Here is a 19757-nt window from a genome sequence, read left to right on the forward strand (position 1 = left end):
CGGACCAGTCGTCGTGATGGGCGTTAACATAGTGACGTAAGAAAGAGGTCAAGATTTGATTGACCCTCTCTACCTGGCCATTAGACTGAGGATGGTATGCAGATGAAAAGTCCAGAGTCACTCCCAGATGTTTACAGAGAGCCCTCCAGAAGCGGGAGGTGAACTGAGTTCCTCTGTCGGATACGATGTGTAATGGAAAGCCATGCAAGCGGAAGATGTGTTGTATATAGGCGTCCGCGAGTTCCTGAGCAGAGGGCAGTCCAGCCATAGGGACGAAATGAGCCATTTTAGAGAACCGGTCCACCACGACCCATATGACTGTGTGTCCGGAGGACAATGGCAAGTCCGTAATAAAGTCCATTGCTATGTGTTGCCACGGAACTGAGGGTATCGGCAGAGGCAGAAGACGGCCATATGGGAGGTGTTTGGGCGTCTTGTTCCTGGCACAAGAGGAGCAGGCGGATACAAAAGCAGCGACGTCCGTGCGAAGGGATGGCCACCAATAATGACGTACAATCGCACCCCATGTCTTTTTCTGACCAGCATGACCGGCTGTTTTCGAGGCATGACCCCAGTGTAACACTTTTTTCCTGTCTACCTCAGAGACATAGGTCTTCCCGGGCGGTATCTGGGCCAGGGTGACAGGGGCCACCGGAATGATTTTACTAGGACAAATGATGGGTTGGGTAGTCTCTTCCTCCTGCTCCATGGGCATGAAAGACCTGGACAAGGCATCAGCGCGTACATTCTTGTCCGCGGGTCGGAAGTGAAGCTGGAAATCAAACCTGGCAAAGAATAGGGACCACCTGGCTTGCCGTGGGTTCAGACGCTGAGCGGACCGTAGGTATTCCAAGTTCTTGTGGTCCGTGTAAATAATCACGGGGTACACTGCACCTTCCAGGAGGTAGCGCCATTCCTCCAAAGCCAGTTTGACTGCCAAGAGCTCTCGGTCACCGATGGTGTAGTTGCGTTCAGGCGCTGAGAAGCCCTTGGAGAAGAATCCGCAAGTCACCATCTTCCCGGAGGAGGACTTTTGCATGAGCACTGCTCCGGCTCCTGAGGAGGAGGCATCCACCTCCAAGGTGAACTGGCGGTTTAACTCCGGACGGTGGAGTACAGGAGAGGAAGCAAAAGCCCGCTTCAGAGAGCCAAACGCGGCGTCGGCCGCAGGTGACCAGTCCTTTGGATTAGCCTCCTTCTTAGTCAAAGCGGAGAGAGGAGCAGTCAAGGCAGAGAAGTGAGGGATAAACTGGCGGTAGTAGTTGGCGAATCCCAGGAAGCGTTGGATTGCCTTCAGTCCAGAAGGAGGAGGCCAGTTGAGAATGGCGGAGACCTTCTTGGGATCCATCTGCAGTCCAGTCTCAGAGATGATGTACCCCAGAAAGGGGAGAGAAGACTGCTCAAAGACACACTTCTCATACTTTGCGTACAGACGATTCTCCCTCAGTCTTTGTAGAACCAGCTGTACGTTTTCTCTGTGGGTTTGGAGGTCCGGAGAGAAGACAAGGATGTCATCTAGATACACTACCACACAGATGTAGAGAAGGTCCCGGAGCACGTCGTTCACCAGTTCTTGAAAGACGGCAGGAGCGTTACACAGGCCGAAGGGCATCACGCAGTATTCATAATGTCCATCGCGCGTATTGAACGCGGTCTTCCATTCGTCACCAGAGCGGATGCGTACCAGATTGTAAGCACCCCGAAGATCCAGCTTGGTGAACACACGAGCTCCCCTAAGCCGGTCAAACAATTCGGGGATGAGCGGCAGAGGGTACTTGTTTTTTACGGTGATTTGATTCAAACCCCGGTAGTCTATGCATGGGCGTAAGTCGCCCTCTTTCTTCTTGACAAAGAAGAAACCTGCTCCAGCAGGAGAGGAGGATCTCCGAATGAATCCCCTTGCCAGGCTCTCTGAGATGTAAGCAGACATGGCCCTTGTTTCGGCTGGAGATAAAGGATATATCCGTCCTCGTGGTGGTGTTGTTCCTGGGAGCAGGTCGATGGCACAATCGTATGGACGATGTGGCGGCAGTACCTCGGATTCCTTTTTATCAAAGACATCTGCAAAGGACCAATAGGCCGAGGGCAGCCCCGGTAGGTTCTCTGGAACCGGAGGTCGTCGGATGGGTTGTATGGACTTTAGGCACCTCTCATGACACGAAGAGCCCCATCGGGTGATTTCGCCAGTGCCCCAGCTGACTGATGGTTCGTGTGTCCGCAACCATGGAAGTCCCAGCAGGATCTGATGGGACATGTGTGGGAGGACGTAGAAAGCGATGTTCTCGGTGTGAAGGGCACCGATACGCAGTTCGACCGGCCTGGTGATCCAGGAGATGGTGTCAGAGAGGGGTCTCCCATCCACAGAGGCAATCACTAGGGGCTTGTCGAGTGGAATAACAGGCACCTGGTACTTGTCCACCGTGGCCTGCTGGATGAAATTGCCTGCTGCCCCGGAATCGAGGTAGGCATCAGCCGTGAACCGCGTCTCTCCCGTTGTCACTTGCACTGTCCATGTAACCGGGTCAGAGAGAGTCCCAGCACCTAGGGTGGCCTCTCCTACCAACCCTAGGCTTTGGAGTTTCCCGGCCTCTCTGGACAGGAGCGTAGCAGGTGTGTGTCCTCTCCGCAGTAAAAGCAGAGGCCCTTGGCGAGCCGCTCTGCTCGACGTTGTTCAGACTGCCGCACTCGGTCGATCTGCATGGGCTCGTGGACGGGGGCCCCAGCTGTCGATGACTGAAGTACGGAGGGTTTCTGCGGGGGAGAGGAATGCCGTACCGGACGTCTCTCACGGGACACTTCCTTGGATCGCTCCTGAAAGCGAATGTCCACTCGAGTCGCTAGGGCAATCAGGGCATCCAGGGTGGTCGGTACGTCACGACCCGCCAGCTCGTCTTTAATTCGCCCTGAGAGTCCTTCCCAGAAGGCGGCGGTTAGGGCCTCGTTGTTCCACCCGAGTTCTGAGGCCAGGGTGCGAAACCGGATCGCATATTGACCCACCGTCAGAGTCCCCTGACGTAACCGGAGAAGAGACGAAGCAGACGCGGAGGCGCGTCCGGGCTCATCAAAGGTACCACGGAATGCCTGCAGGAACTCCTGGATGTTCGTGGTCACAGGATCCCCCTTCTCCCACAAGGGGTTCATCCACGCCAGTGCTTCACCCTCTAGATGGGACATGATGAAGGCGACCTTGGCTTGGTCGGAGGCAAACAAATGCGGCAGCTGCGTGAAATGGAGGGAGCATTGGTTTAAGAATCCCCTGCAGGTCTTGGGGTCTCCGGCGTACCGGGGTGGTGAAGCCAACCGAAGTCTGGTGGTATCTGAAGAAGTCGCCACAGGAGCTGGATCCGTGGATTGACTAGTGGAAGCCCGGGATGTTGAAGTCGTAACTGCCACTTGTAGCGTGTTCAGGCGGGCGTCTACAGAAGACATGAATTGCAGCATGCGGGTCTGGACTTCACGCTGGCGTTGGAGTTCCTCCTGTACGGCTGCTAGTGCTGCAGCGGGATCCATGGCCTGATCTTACTGTCACGGCCAGGTGGACGGGCAGACCCAGGAGGTGGATCCACTAGGCCGAACTCCAAGATGGTAGTAAAGAGTCCGGTAGCTGGAACACTATAAACAGCAGAACAGTCCGTGCACACGAGTATAGCGGAGAAGTCCCTGGGACCACGGAGTCACGGGTGGTAGTCCGGGTGACGCAGCTCAGGTTCGGAAGCCGAGATGATGTCAGGCGGGGTCCGGAACCTTTGGAGCGAGATGACGGGTCACCGCAGGGATCCGAGATGGTGCGGACTGTCAGGATGGCAGATGGACAGCGTTCGGGGTTCAGGATACGGCAGGACTGGATGGCGAGGCAGGCACGGCTCTACAAGAGAGATAGGTGAGTATATGCACAGCGACACCAGGAGACCTGACTCCTAGCTTAGGAAACACGAAGATCAGGCCCCGCCCCCTTGGACAATAAACCCCTTTATACCCTGTACCTGTTTAGCCTCATTTCCTGTTAATGGACGCTGGCCCTTTAAGAAAGGGTCAGTGACCGCGCGCGCGCCCTAATGCGCATGCGCGCGGCCCGGGTGCCAGAAGCCAGGGAAGGAAGCTGAGAGGAGGACGCAGGGGAGCCGGCCAGGGCCTGGGAAGCCGTCGGGCGCCGGGATCGGAGACCAGGGGGCCTGGGAAGGACGGGCACCGGAGGCTGGAGAGCGGGGAGCGTGGCAGGTGAGCCGGGGAGCGGGGCTGAGGACCCGGGGAGCGGAGCAGAGGACCCGGGGAGGGGAGCCGAGGACCCGGGGAGCGTGACATGTACTAGGGTAACCCCGTGCCAATAACCTTGATCTTAAATCCCCAGCTTGTTCTTCAAAAATCTCTTTTACATTATTGATCCTCCTTAGTCTCAAAAACTGAGAGTAGGGTAAAGCTACTTTAGTATGAGTGGGGTGGGCACTCTGAAAGTGCAGTAACGAGTTAGATGCAGTTGGTTTCCTATACATCCTTGTCAATATTAACCCTTCTTTCACTTCTACCTCTATATCCAAAAATGTTATAACGTTGCCTCCAAAACATGATGTAAACGACATATTCATGGTGTTTGTACTATTAAGGTAGGTGACAAAACCTGTGAACTCCTCCTCTGTACCATCCCACACCATGAATATGTCGTCCACATATCTGAGGAACAACTTCACGTGCTTGAGAAATGGGTTTGTGCTAACGAAAACGTATACGCTCTCAAAAAAACCCAAAAAAATATTAGCCATAGCGCACGATACGGGGGTACCCATTGCAGTACCCCCGCACTGGACGTACCATTTATCCAGGAACATGAATGCGTTTTTTGAAAGCACAAAATTCAAAGCTTCACCTACAAAATCGCAATACAACTGCGTTTTTCCACTGCGAGCCACTGTCTCCCTCACTGCCTGTACACCCAGGTTCTGGGGTATCCGTGTATACAGGCTTTCCACATCGATGGACACAAGATTAAACCCCTCCTGCCAATCAAAACCTCTCAACAAAGATATAAAATCGTTACTATCCTTCACATAGGAAGGGATTCTTTCCATCAGAGGCCTCAATAACCAATCAAGATAGTGGGACAACGGCTCAGTTAACGAACCGATGCCAGCCACTATCGGGCGGCCAGGGGGGTTGACACTATCTTTGTGTATCTTAGGTATAGCATACCAATGGGGTTTTGTGGGAAATTCTGGAATTAATTTTTCGACCTGAGTGCTAGTGAGAAAACCGAGTGTTACATATCTCCCCAATAAGCGTGTTAATTGCTTCTTATACTCAGTAATGGGGTTAGATTGTAAGGGAGTGTATGTATCACGATCCTGCAGATGCCTTAAGCATTCTTTAATATAAGCGGTGCGCGTTAACAACACAATATTACCGCCTTTATCCGCTTGGCGGAATACTGTGTCATTCCACGTGCGCATTATTTTTACCGCTGCCGCTTCTCCCTCATTAAGATTATTATCCATTTTGGGATATAGCAATGCCTCCACATCCTTGACAACTGCTTCCTGAAACACATCAATTAAATTACCATGGGCCACCGGGGGGAAAAAATTAGATTTCACCCCCTTAGTGAATCTACCACATTCATTAGTGTCACCACCTGGGTCAAAAGGCTTTTCGCCCTCGGGGTCATTCAGACTCAACAGCAAACCAGCGGCCTGGGTTACAGTGGAGTCAAAAGCCCCCGTGATATCCCAATCGCACCCCTCAGTTGTGCAAGGTTGGTGACCCTCAGGGACTATAGTCGAAGTGGTCGACGTCTGGTGAAAAAACTTATGCAAGTGCATTTTCCTTGTGGCTTTATATAAATCAATTCTGAATTCAGAAAAATCAAACTCTTCTGGCACGCAAAAATTTAAACCTCTAGATAGGACGGCTACCATATCATCGGTCAACACATGTTCAGACAGGTTAACAACATTATTGGCAGAAGGAGAGAGAGAGGGTGACAAATATTCTAATTCTTCCATGAGACAAATTTTCTCTTGTGACCTCTTCCCCTTGTGCCTCTTCCTGCCCCCCCTATGGATGCGTTTCCTAAAGGGGCAGGATTTGGCCCAACTTGAGGGGTCACTGTTCTAGAGGGGCCTGGAACCACATCCTCAGAGCCACTGGACTCCGATTCAGTGGTCCAGTACCCTCTTTCCTGGTTACCCAATTTTTTGTTTTTTATATAAGGTTTTCTTTTATAATTTTTAGTGCGATCTTTTGTCCAACAGAAAATTTGTCCCATTTCGTAATCTTTTTTATCTCTCATAAACTTTTCTCTTTTTTTAATTTTAATCTCTGTCTGAGTGTCAATCAATTTTTTGTCCAAATTCTGTATGAATGTTAACCATACACCCTCAGTGACACGTGAACGAGTGTCTTTTTTCAAAACGTCCAGCTGTATGTTCAGAGCTGAATATTCCTCCTCATTTTTCTTCAAGACCAGCTGTAGCAGCCTCATGGAACAATCATGCTGAATGCTCTCCCATTCTTTAGTAAAGTTTTTATCATCTTGAAAATGGGACAATGTTTTTATCACTCGGAGGCTCCTAGGGACCCTGCCGCAATCAACATAAGACTGTAACGACTTTATAGTCCAAAATAGACGCACCTCTCTGTCAGAGAGGGAATATATCTTATTTTCGAGTGTTTTAATGCCAAGTACCTCAGTGTCCTTTTTTAGATTGCATTCCTCGAAAAAGGAAGCCGCATTGATCCTCCCCGCCTGTACACCTGGAACGTCCACAGAACTTGCGCTTTCATTGTCCATCAGTTCCATCGTGGCCACCGCAAATGTGATAAAACACACAGTCTCTTGCGAACTTTGGTACTGAGCCCGGCAACAGCGTGCAAAAAAGACTCCAGAAAAGAATCCAAATATACTGTAGCAACAAGTGAACAAGTCCTGCACCGCCTGCCCTCAGATTACCTCCAAGTTCAGTGGCTCACGTGCTGATGACTGCCATGTAGCGCTGGTTTGCAGGCGCAGCGTGCTGGTCGGTATTGAGCAGCTAGGAGATCCAACAACAGGAAGATGAAAAATCGACCGCAAACAGCTGCTATGCCAAACAATTTCTTTTTTATTCAAGCGTTCTTTTCATCGGTGCAGATAAAAATGCGGGAGGTGACTAGGATGCGAGTCCCTCCAATCACCGTCTGCACTCTCTTGGGCATGGAGTTCACTATAACTTCTGGAATCCTCTTCCACCCCTCCATCAACAGAGCTGGTAAATGTTAGAGACCATGCACTCCTCCACCTTCCTTCTGAGGATGCCCCACAGATGCTCAATAGAGATTAGGTCTGGAGACATGCTTGGCAAGTCCAACACCTTTACCCTCAGTTTCTTTAGCAAGACAGCGGTTGTCTTGGAGGTGTATTTGGGGTCATTATCATGTTGGAATATGAATGGAGGGGATCATGCTCTGCTTCAGTATGTCACAGTACATGTCGGCATTCACGGTTCCCTCAATGAACTACAGCTTCCCACAGCTGACAGCACTATTGAAGCCTCAAACCATGACATTTCCACCACCATGCTTGACTGTAGGCAAGATGCTCTTGTCTTTGTATTCATCACCTGGTTGACACCGTCAGAACCAAATATGTTTATCTTGGTCTCATCAGACCACAAGACATGATTCCAGTAATCCATGTCCTTAGTCTGTTTGTCTTCAGCAGACTGTTTGCGGGCTTTCGTATGCATCATCTTTAGATGAGGCTTCCTTATGGAATGACTGCCACGCAGGCCAATTTGATGCAGTTTGCGCCCTATGGTCTGAGCACTGACAGGCTGACTCTCACCACCCCTTTTAACCTTTGCAGTAATGCAGGCAGCACTCATACATCTATTTTGAAGAGACAACCTCTGGATATGACGCTGAGCCCGTGTACTCAACTTCTTTGGTCGACCATGGCGAGGCCTGTTCTGAGTGGAACCTGTCATGATCAGGGTCTTGGCCATCTTTTTATAGTCTAAGCCATCTTTATGTAGAGAAACTATTCTTTTTTTTTTTTCACATCCTCATAGAATTCTTTACCATGAGGTGCCATGTTGAATTTCCAGTGACCAGTCTGAGAGAGTGTGTGAGAGATAACACCAAATTTAACACACCTGCTCCCCATTCACACCTGAGACCTTGTAACACTAATGAGTCACATGACACCGGGGAGGGCAAATGGCTAATTGGGCACAGTTTGGACATTTCCACTTAGGTGTGTGCTGACTTTTGTTGCCAGTAGCTGAGACATTAACCCCTTCACGACCTTTGACGGATCTTTCCGTCAGGGAGCGTGTCACGTTAGTCCCCGCCCCCTGCCGTGGGCAGGTCGCAGCGATCCGCGCACATATAAGCTGTTTTTAACAGCTGACGTGTGCCTTCATGTTAGGAGTGGAATCGCATTCCACCCGTAACATTAACCCCTTACATCTCGCTGCCAAAGTCTGGCAGCGAGATGTATATACGTGCGGTCATAATTTTTACTTACCGCCGCCCCCACCGGAAATCACGTGAGTGATCACATGACTTTCGGTGGTTGCCATGGTAGCACAGGGTCACGTGATGACGCCTGCAGCTATGACGAATCACTTTAGTTTTCATACGGCCTGGAGCCGAATGAATCAGGGAGTGACCGCTTCTGCTGTTTACAGCTGTGTAGCTGTGATCAGCAGATAGTGCATAGCGATCGGATTGCTGGTCGCTATAGCCCCCTAGGGGGACTAGTGAAATAAACAAAAGTAAAAAACAAACAAAAACTAAAAGTTCAAATCACCCCATTGAAAATTAAAGGGTTAAAAAATAAATAAATATACACATATTTGGTATCGCCGCGTTCAGAAACGCCCGATCTATCAAAATATAAAATCAATTAATCTGATCAGTAAACGGCGTAGTGGCAGAAAAATTCCAAACGCCAAAATTATGGTTTTTTTGGTCGCTGCAAGTATTACGCAAAATGCAATAACAGGCGATCAAAACATGGCATCTGCACAAAAATGGTACCATTAGAAACGTCAGCTTGAGACGCAAAAAATAAGCAGTCACTGAGCCATAGATCCTAAAAAATGAGAATGCTACGGGTTTCGGAAAATGGCGCAAAATGTACGCCACTTTTATTGGACAAGCTTGTAAAAAATTTTAACCCCTTACATACAAGTAAACTTATACATGTTTGGTGTCTACAAACTCACACCGACCTCAGGCATCATACCCATACATCAGTTTTACCAAATAGTGAACACCGTGAATAAAACATCCCAAAAACTATTGTGCCATCACACTTTTTTTGCAGTTTTTCCACACTTGGATTTTTTTTGCTGTTTTCCAGTACACCATATGGTAAAACTTATGGTTTCATTTAAAAGTACAACTCGTCCCGCAAAAAACAAGCCCTCATATGGGAAGATTGACGGAAAAATAAAAAAGTTACGGCTCTCGGAAGAAGGGGAGCAAAAACGGAAAGTGCCCGGGGGCTGAAGGGGTTAATGGCTGTTTTTGGAACTATTTAGAGGGCACACCAAATTTACATTGTTATACAAGGTGTACACTGACTACTTTACATTGTATCAATGTGTCATATCTTCAGTGTTTGTCCCATGAAAAGATATAATAAAAAATTTACAAAAATGTCGGGTGTAATCCCTTTTTTGATATACAGTACATGATGCGCCTTAAAGTACTCAGAAAATAAGGATCATGGTTTATTGGGCCGGCACATTCTGGCTGCCATAAGCGTCAGTTCACATTTTACAATAGAACCCCACTCCCATTAGTTCCTGATTTCAACCACCTTTTTGAAAAACATGCAACTGAATAAATGTAAATGTGTTTGTATATTTAAGGATATACAGGTCTATCTCTCGCCCTCCAACACTCCGACTTTACCGGTATTATAAGCCTAGAAGAGCCCCGAATGCTTCTCTCCAACATCAACAGCATTGTTAAAAGTAACATCAGGACCGATGAGATTATAGATGAACTTGTTCACTGCCTCTTCCAACAAGAGATTGAAGAGATCAAAAAGGTAATGTGAGAATTTGTGTGGCTTCATTATTTTTTATTAACTTATGTATTGATTAACTTGTCACTTACTTTTATGGGGAAATAAGAAAAAAATCTATATCTCTGTCATTGATTTTCCATTTACACAATACAAAAAAAACTGCATAAAGGGTAACCTAATTTTGTTGGTAACACTAAATATGTAGTTTTCTTCCTGTTTTAGCATGTTCTGTAGCATAATAAAATTACTTTTTGGCACATTTATTTTTATGTTCCAAGTTTTAAATGTGAAATTTATCCAGAGGCCCCTATACACTTGACAGTGGGCAGAAAGTCTGATTTTGTCCTTTCTCATGCTGGTATATAGTAGTATGTACAAGATCAAATCCATCCTCACAAGGGCAATACTTTGGCTATCCCTCTCACTGTTCACATTACACTGTCCAACAATTTAGTTTCCAGGATGAAGCATCTGTGCCACTTTTCGGCCTACAGGACAACCATACTTCCTTTGTAGTCCTAATTAATCCTGAGGGATTCTCTTCACCATTTACAGGACCTAACTACAGCCTTCCTTAAACGGGTATTCCCATCTCTAAGATCCTCCTAACCCAATATGTAGTAGATGTTATAATATTAGTAAATACCTTGAATTAGAAATGTGGTATAGTTCTCTTGATTAGTTAAGTCGCTTCCGATCATCCAACAATTGAGTAAAACTGATTGTTCAGGTGAAAGTATCTTTTGGTTTGCACCATACTCAGCAGCACATTGCCTCGTGTAAACAGTACCTGCGCTGCTGAGAACAATGAGCACTAAACTATTAGGAATCATTCGGTGTTCATCTAAAGTGGGGCCAGACTAAGTAAACAGGCTATCAAACTATTGTCAAATGGCAACCGTTGCCGGTCAGTGCACATCACGCAATGTAAATGAACACACAGACTAAACTGTATCCCATACAGTATTTCAGCTCCACTTTCTCTCTCCATTGTAGAACGCAGGAGACCATGGGTGTATGCTGCTGTCGCTAGGAAGCTGAGTATAGGCAAGTATTCAAAAGTTAGCTCCTCCTCAGCAGTGTAGACCTACCGACTAACAGGAAGCTAAATCATTTTTTTCTTAGTTTCAGTAAGTACGCTAGTCAGCTTTCCCCAACCCACTTGCCTGGCAAGACATTGCCGCTGGAGGAAGACGGCCACACTGCTGGACGATTCACTGACTTCCTCTGGCCGTCTTCTGCGCTTCCCTGAGGAAACAATGCCTGGTGAAGAATGACCTCATCTGGTGATCCCCTCTTCTGCCTCATGTGCCTCCCCACATGATCAAGGAGCATCGCGTCTGGACGTGGATTCAGGGTCTCCTCTTCTTGGCAAGACATTGCCGCTGGAGGAAGACGGCCACACTGCTGGACGATTCACTGACTTCCTCTGGCCGTCTTCTGCGCTTCCCTGAGGAAACAATGCCTGGTGAAGAATGACCTCATCTGGTGATCCCCTCTTCTGCCTCATGTGCCTCCCCACATGATCAAGGAGCATCGCGTCTGGACGCGGATTCAGGGTCTCCTCTTCTTGGACATGCCCCTTTCTATCCCAGCCCTCCACCTCAACACCTTAAGTGCCTCTCCCTTCAAGCAGGCCTCTCTCTGCGTGGGATTTCTGCGCATCCAGCTCAGTACTGCCTCCTTTTTCCTTCAACTAGGGCTTCATCTTTGACACTCCAAAATCCGTCAACACACATGCTGCAGTATTCCGTGACACACCGTCTCTCCAGTTGATCTGCCGAATCCAACGGGGACACGACCACAGGACTGGGTAGCCTCTGTCCAGCCACTCTTACCTAGGCTTAACTCTCCTCAACAGTCCCCTTAGGCTACAGCTTTATGCCTAATTCAAAAGGGTCCCGTACTTGCCAAAACCCTATTATTCCTCCACTACGTCTGTAAAAAAAAAAAAAAAAAGCTGCCCACAGGTCAGGCCTTGGCACTCTGTCCCAACTGTTGGCCCCCAGGAGCCTCCTGCCACCCATTCCCAGAGTGCACACAATCCTTTGGTGTATGCTATTATAATCCGTAGTCGACCTAACCAAGGTCTCCCAGTCATTGGTTCATGCCCTGCAACACTTGCCGTCAACTTCAGAGGCTTTAAACTCCACTCATAGCAAGCTGATCGACTGAGGCTACATGTCCCCTCATGGCAGATCGTGTACCAGAGCAAAGAAGTGGGCAAGAAACTGTTTCCTCCAGTCCTTTCTCTGGGTCTCCCCTGCCCTCTACTTCCTCTCGGTGGGCTTCAGCATGCCGCTACTTCTTCCCTGATCCCGAAGGCGAGCAGGACTCTGAATCTGATTCAGACTTGGATGCAGATCAAATCTCAAATACATCTCTGTTATCCATTTGTCCCTGACTTCCTCAAAGAATGGATTGAATCCCCAGTTGTGGACCCTCCAGTCCCCCAACTGTCCACTAATACCATTCTATCTCTTCTGGGCGGAGCTTCCATAAGGATCCCACAGACAGACACATAGAGGCTCTCTCTAAGTCTGCCTTTGAGGCAACCTCTGCCCAGCCTTCACTTCGGTTTGGGTAGCCAAGCCGGTTTCCGCCTGGTCAAAGCTTCGTCAACAGGGCATACTATCCGGGTCCTTCCCTGATGTGCTAGCTGATTTGGCAGACCAAACCTCCTTGGCTGGATAGTATGCTGCTAGCTATTCCACTCTGGCCTCCAGCAACATTGTAGCCATGAGAACAATTGTCTGGCTTAAGGCCTGGAATGCAGACACTGCCTCCAAAAAGCAAATCCAAAAGGTCCGTGTAGCCTATGTTAGTTGTCTCAACACAGAAACCAGCCAGATATCCCTCCGGGAAGGGCCCAGCCAAGGGGTGACTCTTTTTAGGAGACCACCGTAACCACCATATTAAGTGGCCCTTATAGTCAATATCCAACTTTTTGACAAGTTTAAAGATATGACAAGGGAAATACCAAGGCCAGGTAATCCATCCACAGACAGCTGTTTTGGGGTATTGCCACTCATCAGTGTGGAGTAGGATTCTGGCTGGGTGGGAGCAATGCCTAGTAGACCAACAAAACAAAACAATCACTGATCTCGGGGAGACCAGCCAGAGAAAACACTGCCAGCAGCCAGCGAGGGCGCTCAAGACAGTGAAATCCTAGGTACATTGCCCCCTGGGAACTGCCTCCAAAAAGTCTGTCATTAACCTCCCCTTCCAAGAGTCCCAACTATTTGGTGAGATGCTGGACAAAGTCATCTCTGTTGCCACTGGAGGTAAGAGCACCTTTCTTCCCCAACAAAGGATCAAGCGTCATCTGCGGAATAGACAACCATCCCGGTTCCATTCTTGCCCCTACCTGAAGAGATCGCTCTCCAGCCAATAGGAAAGAAGAGCGCCTTCCTTTAAGACCACTCCATTCTGGCATTAACGGTCTTGTCAGACCAAGACAACTAGAACAGAGCCTACCGTTTCTCAGCCGCATGATGGCCTCCCTTTCCCGGGAGCTATCTCAGGGTGGGCGGCCACCTTCTCCTCTTCCAGGATTCATAGCTCTTCCTTGTTGAAGACGCCTGGGTCATGGAACTGGAAACACAGAATTTTCTTCGAGCCCCAACCAACAAAATCCTCTGTCCTAAGCTCCTGCCCTTTATCGGGCCATCGACTCCTGCAGTCAGGGATCATTGTCCCAATTACACTTCAGGAATGCTTCACAGGATTTTACTCCAATCTTTTCGTGGTTCCGAAGAAGGACCTCAAACTTCTAAACTGACGGGTTCAGATCTGTCATTTTCGCATGTAGTCCCTTGGTTCGGTTATCGCCTCTATGGAACCCGAATAATTCCTGTGTCTTAATTTCACATCAACGATGATATTGTACTTCCCTCATTCTGCCCATTTCCTTTTCATTCGCTAATCCTTGAACAAGCTGCATCTCGTCAGGGCCCTGCGCCTGTACCTCTCTCGTACCGATCCCTTCAGAAAGTCGCATTCCCTTTCTGTGATTCCTGAACGTCATTGCAAGGGACTTCTTGCTTCAAAGTCTACAATTGCTCGCTGGATCCAATCTGCCATTTTGGAGGCTTATCATGTCAAGGGCACTCCACCTCCTTTGGGGTTTAGGGCTCACTCCACCCGAGCGGTGGGGGCCTCCTGGGCATTACGTCACCAGGCTTTTGCTACCTAGATAAGCAAAGCCGCTATGTGGTCCAGCCTGCACACTTTTTCTAAGTTCTATAGAGTGTCTAATTACGCCTCAACAGATGCAAACCTCGGCAGAAAAGTTTTGCAAGCAGCAGTTGCCCATCTATAGACCTGATGTGGGCTTCTTCTTTAGTTTCATTCTTTATTTCTGTTTCCCACTCTTGGGACTGCTTTTGGACGCCCCATGGTCTGCTGTGTCCCCCAATGAAGCGAAAGAGAAAAGAGGATTTTGTGTACTGACAGTAAAATCTGTTTCTCGGAGCCTTCATTGAGGGACACAGTTCCCTCCTTTAGTTCTGCCTCTGTTGACTTTTTTTTCGAATGGTTTTGAATTATGCTTCTCGTTCACTAACTGATTTACCTTATTTTCTTTGTCGCTCCATTGGGAGACCCAGACAATTGGGGTGTATAGCTTCTGCCTCCGGAGGCCACACAAAGTATTACACTTTAAAAGTGTAACCCCTCCCCTCTGCCTATACACCCTCCCGTGCATCACGGACTCCTCAGTTTTATGCTTTGTGTGGAAGGAGGCACACATCCACTCATGCATTCTCATATTAGTTATATCGGTTGGAAGAAAAGAGGGCCCCCACGGGGCCCCCGGCATGTTCCCTTCTCACCCCACTACGTCGGCGGTGCTGTTAAGGTTGAGGTACCCATTGTGGGTACAAAGGCCGGAGCCTCATGCCGTTTTCCTTCACCATCCCTTAGCGGCTCTGGGAGAAGTGGGATCCTGACCGGTCATCCATTTACTGGGACCGTGCTCCCTCCGCAGCCTCTGTGGGAATCTGCCGGACAGGAGTCTATTCATCCTCAGGGACCGGGCCCTGCATCTCTAGGGTACTCTGTGTCCCCATGGGGACTGTGCATGGAGCGCCTTCTTCCCGGACGCTGCAGCAGCTGCTGATTTGTGAGGACCGGTGGACCTCCGCGCCGACTGCGCCTGCTTGTCGGCCGCGGTCTTAAATTTAGTCCCCGGCTTCATCGCGGCCTAGTAGCAAAACTCCCGCCCTCGGGCCTGCCTGTCAGGGGTAAGGGCGGGACTACCGACCTGACGTCGGCTGTGAGGGCCGGAGCATCCTGTATGTTTCCTCCCCCCTCACTGATCACTGTGGGGACCCCAGATTCCCGCACTTTCCTAGACGCCGCCCACGGCTCCACTCCTCCCCTGAGAGCTCCGGCAGCCATTTTTTTTTTTTTTTTGGCATTCTGCTGGTGGAGGATTATCAGGAAAGAGCTCTGCAGTTTTGGGAGACCTAAGGCAGGGAATCTGGAGGACACACACTCCGCTTTTTAGCGGTCGGTAAGCCACACCGGTCACCCGGTGCTGGTCCCCTAGGGTGCCGGAATAGATACGTATTATATATATATATTTCTGTTCGATCGGCTGTATACCTTTTCCCATATACCCTCAGTGATCACTCTCCTAGGACACAACAGCATGTCGTCCACAAGGAGCAAGGGTGCTAAGGCACAGGGTTTTTTTGCGACCTGTACCTCTTGCGCGGCTATGTTACCTGCGGGTTCCACCTACCCTCACTGTGAGCAATGCTCGACCCCTGTTTCGCTTGCTCAGCCGGAGCCTCGGTCACTACTGGGCCCCTCGGCTCAGGTAGACCCCCCTGCTCCCCCTGTCCAGGCGGCAGGGACAGAGTTTGCCGTTTTTGCTGAGAAACTCTCTGAGTCACTTTCACAATCCATGGCTCAGTCCATGGACAAATGGTCTGCCAAGCTGCTAGAATCTTTGCAGTCCAGACCGGTCCTTACACAGGCCACGGGCCCTGTTGGATCGTCGCCTCCAGGCCCCTCTCGGTCCGCGCCGCAGCGCGCTCCCAGGGTGGGCCCCAGGTCTCACGTTGAGGACTCCGGCACGGACCACAGTCCCAGACCGGCTAAGCGGGCTCGCTGGGAATCTTCCCCGACTTCCTCACGCTGCTCGGGTTCCCAGCTTGAGGACTCTCTGGAGGACGAGGCGGACGTCGCAGCTCAGGGTTCTGACCCTGACGTCGCCCTTAACCTTGATACACCTGAGGGGGACGCCTTAGTAAATGATCTTATCTCGTCCATCAACCAGGTGTTAGATCTATCTCCCCCGTCTCCACCTATAGAGGAGTCGGCTTCTCAGCAGGAGAAACACCAGTTTCGGTTCCCCAAACGTACACGGAGTGAGTTTTTCGATCACTCTAACTTCAGAGATGCTGTCCAGAAGCCCAGAGCGGTTCCGGACAAGCGCTTTACTAAGCACCTTACTGACACACGTTACCCCTTCCCCTCTGACGTAGTTAAGCGTTGGGCTCAATGTCCCAAAGTGGATCCTCCAGTCTCTAGATTGGCGGCTAGATCTGTGGTATCGGTTGCAGATGGCTCATCGCTAAAGGATGCCACTGACAGACAGAGCTCCTGGTGAAATCCATCTATGAAGCCACGGGCGCGTCTTTTGCCCCGGCTTTTGCAGCCGTATGGGCACTCCAAGCTATCTCAGCTTGTCTGGCTGAGATTAATGCGGTCACACGTAATTCTGCTCCGCAGGTTGCGTCTTTGACTTCTCAGGCGTCAGCTTTTTCTTCCTACGCCATGAACGCAGTCCTAGACTCTGCTAGCCGTACAGCGGTGGCATCCGCTAATTCTGTGGCAGTTCGCAGGGCCATGTGGCTGCGCGAATGGAAGGCAGACTCGGCTTCCAAGAGGTTCTTAACCGGTTTGCCGTTTTCTGGCGAACGATTGTTTGGCGAACGATTGGATGAGATTATTAAGAAATCCAAGGGAAAGGACTCCTCCTTACCCCAGTCCAAACCGAAGAGACTTCAGCAACGGAAAATACAATCGAGGTTTCGGTCCTTTCGTCCCTCCGCCAAGTCCCAATCCTCTTCGTCCAACAGGCCGGAGAAAGGCCAGAGGAGCTCCTATGCGTGGCGGTCTAAGTCACGCCCCCAAAAAGCCGCCGGAAGCACTGCCTCCAAGGCGGCCTCCTCATGACTCTCGGCATCCCCGAACCGCATCCTCGGTCGGTGGCAGGCTCTCCCGCTTTTGCGACGCCTGGTGGCCACATGTTCAAGACCGATGGGTGAGAGACATTCTGTCTCACGGTTACAGGATAGAGTTCAGCTCTCGTCCTCCGACTCGTTTCTTCAGAACCTCTTCGCCCCCCGCTCGGGCCGATGCACTTTTTCAGGCAGTGGACGCTCTGAAGACAGAGGGAGTTGTGATCCCCGTTCCCCCTCAGGAACATGGTCGCGGCTTTTACTCCAACTTGTTCGTGGTGCCAAAGAAGGACGGATCATTCCGTCCCGTTCTGGACCTCAAACTACTCAACAGACATGTGAGCACCAGACGGTTTCGGATGGAATCTCTCCGCTCGGTCATCGCATCGATGTCACAAGGAGACTTCCTAGCATCGATCGACATCAATGATGCTTATCTCCATGTGCCGATCGCACCCGAACATCAACGCTTCTTGCATTTCGCCATCGGGGACGAACACCTTCAGTTCGTGGCATTGCCTTTCGGCCTGGCGACTGCCCCACGGGTTTTCACCAAAGTCATGGCATCCGTTGTGGCGGTCCTACACTCTCAGGGCCACTCGGTGATTCCCTACTTAGACGATCTCCTAGTCAGGGCACCTTCTCGGGTGGCGTGTCAACACAGCCTTACCGTCGCTCTGGCGACTCTCCAGCAGTTCGGGTGGATCATCAACTTCCCGAAATCCAAGTTGACACCGACCCAATCACTGACTTACCTCGGGATGGAGTTTCATACACAGTCAGCGGTAGTCAAGCTACCGCAGGACAAACAGCTTTCTCTGCAGGCAGGGGTGCAATCTCTTCTTCGGGGTCAGTCACACCCCTTGAGGCGCCTCATGCACTTCCTGGGGAAGATGGTGGCAGCGATGGAGGCAGTGCCCTTCGCGCAATTCCATCTGCGGCCACTCCAATGGGACATTCTTCGCAAATGGGACAGGAGGTCGACTTCCCTCGACAGGAACGTCTCTCTTTCCCTTGCAACCAAGACATCTCTTCAGTGGTGGCTCCTTCCCAATTCTCTATCGCAAGGAAAATCCTTCCTACCCCCAACCTGGGCTGTGGTCACCACGGACGCGAGCCTGTCAGGGTGGGGAGCGGTTTTCCTCCACCACAGAGCTCAGGGAACCTGGACTCCGGTAGAGTCTTCCCTTCAGATCAATGTTCTGGAGATAAGGGCAGTGTATCTAGCCCTATTGGCTTTCCATCGGTGGCTGGAGGGCAGACAGATCCGTATACAGTCGGACAACGCCACTGCCGTCGCATACATCAACCACCAGGGCGGCACGCGCAGTCGTCATGCCTTCCAGGAAGTCAGGCGGATTCTGCAGTGGGTGGAAGCCACAGCCTCCACGATCTCCGCAGTCCACATCCCGGGCGTAGAAAACTGGGAAGCAGATTTTCTCAGTCGTCAGGGGATGGATGCGGGGGAATGGTCTCTTCACCCAGACGTGTTTCGAGAGATCTGTCGCCGCTGGGGAATGCCGGACGTCGATCTCATGGCGTCACGGCACAACAACAAAGTCCCGGCATTCATGGCCCGGTCTCAAGATCACAGCTCTGGCGGCGGACGCGTTAGTTCAGGATTGGTCGCAGTTTCGACTGCCTTATGTATTTCCTCCTCTGGCGATGCTGCCCAGAGTGTTACGCAAGATCAGGTCCGACTGTCGTCGCGCCATTCTCGTCGCTCCAGATTGGCCGAGGCGGTCGTGGTACCCGGATTAGTGGCATCTCACGGGGGGTCAACCGTGGGCGCTTCCAGACCGCCCAGACTTGCTGTCACAAGGGCCGTTTTTCCATCTGAATTCTGCGGCCCTCAACCTGACTGTGTGGCCATTGAGTCCTGGCTCCTAGCGTCTTCAGGGTTATCTCAGGATGTCATTGCCACCATGAGACAAGCCAGGAAGACAACGTCCGCCAAGATCTATTACAGGTCTTGGCGGATCTTCTTATCCTGGTGCTCTGATAATGGTTTTACTCCCTGGCCTTTTGCCTTACCCACTTTTCTTTCATTCCTTCAATCCGGAATGGACAAGGATTTGTCACTCGGCTCTCTCAAAGGACAAGTATCGGCGCTCTCCGTATTTTTTCAAAAGCGCCTGGCCAGGCTTCCGCAGGTCCGCACGTTCCTGCAGGGAGTTTGCCACTTAGTCCCACCTTACAAGCGTCCGCTGGAACCCTGGGACCTTAACAGGGTGCTAACGGCTCTTCAGAAACCACCTTTCGAGCCGCTGCGGGATGTCTCTTTATCACGTCTTTCGCAGAAGGTGGCATTTCTAGTGGCAGTTACATCACTCCGAAGAGTATCGGAGCTTGCAGCGCTGTCATGCAAAGCCCCCTTCCTGGTTTTTCACCAGGATAAGGTGGTTCTGCGTCCTGTCCCGGAATTTCTCCCTAAGGTGGTATCTCCTTTTCATCTCAATCAGGATATCTCCTTACCTTCATTTTGCCCTAATCCAATTCACCAATGTGAAAAGGATTTGCACTCATTAGATCTAGTGAGAACACTCCGGTTC

At 50.3% G+C, this 19757-nt stretch overlaps 1 protein-coding gene across 1 annotated transcript in view; it reads left to right on the forward strand.

Moving 5' to 3' along the window:
• Positions 1–19757, forward strand: part of RIGI (RNA sensor RIG-I) — a 233708-nt gene that overhangs the window by 56303 nt on the left and 157648 nt on the right. Inside the window, exon 4 of the mRNA XM_075316231.1 lies at positions 9852–10033. Coding sequence (XP_075172346.1) covers positions 9852–10033 — 182 coding nt within the window. The remainder of the gene's footprint in view (positions 1–9851; positions 10034–19757) is intronic.

Source organism: Anomaloglossus baeobatrachus, chromosome 1 (genome assembly GCF_048569485.1).
Source record: "Anomaloglossus baeobatrachus isolate aAnoBae1 chromosome 1, aAnoBae1.hap1, whole genome shotgun sequence".
In the NCBI taxonomy this organism is placed as follows: domain Eukaryota; kingdom Metazoa; phylum Chordata; class Amphibia; order Anura; family Aromobatidae; genus Anomaloglossus; species Anomaloglossus baeobatrachus.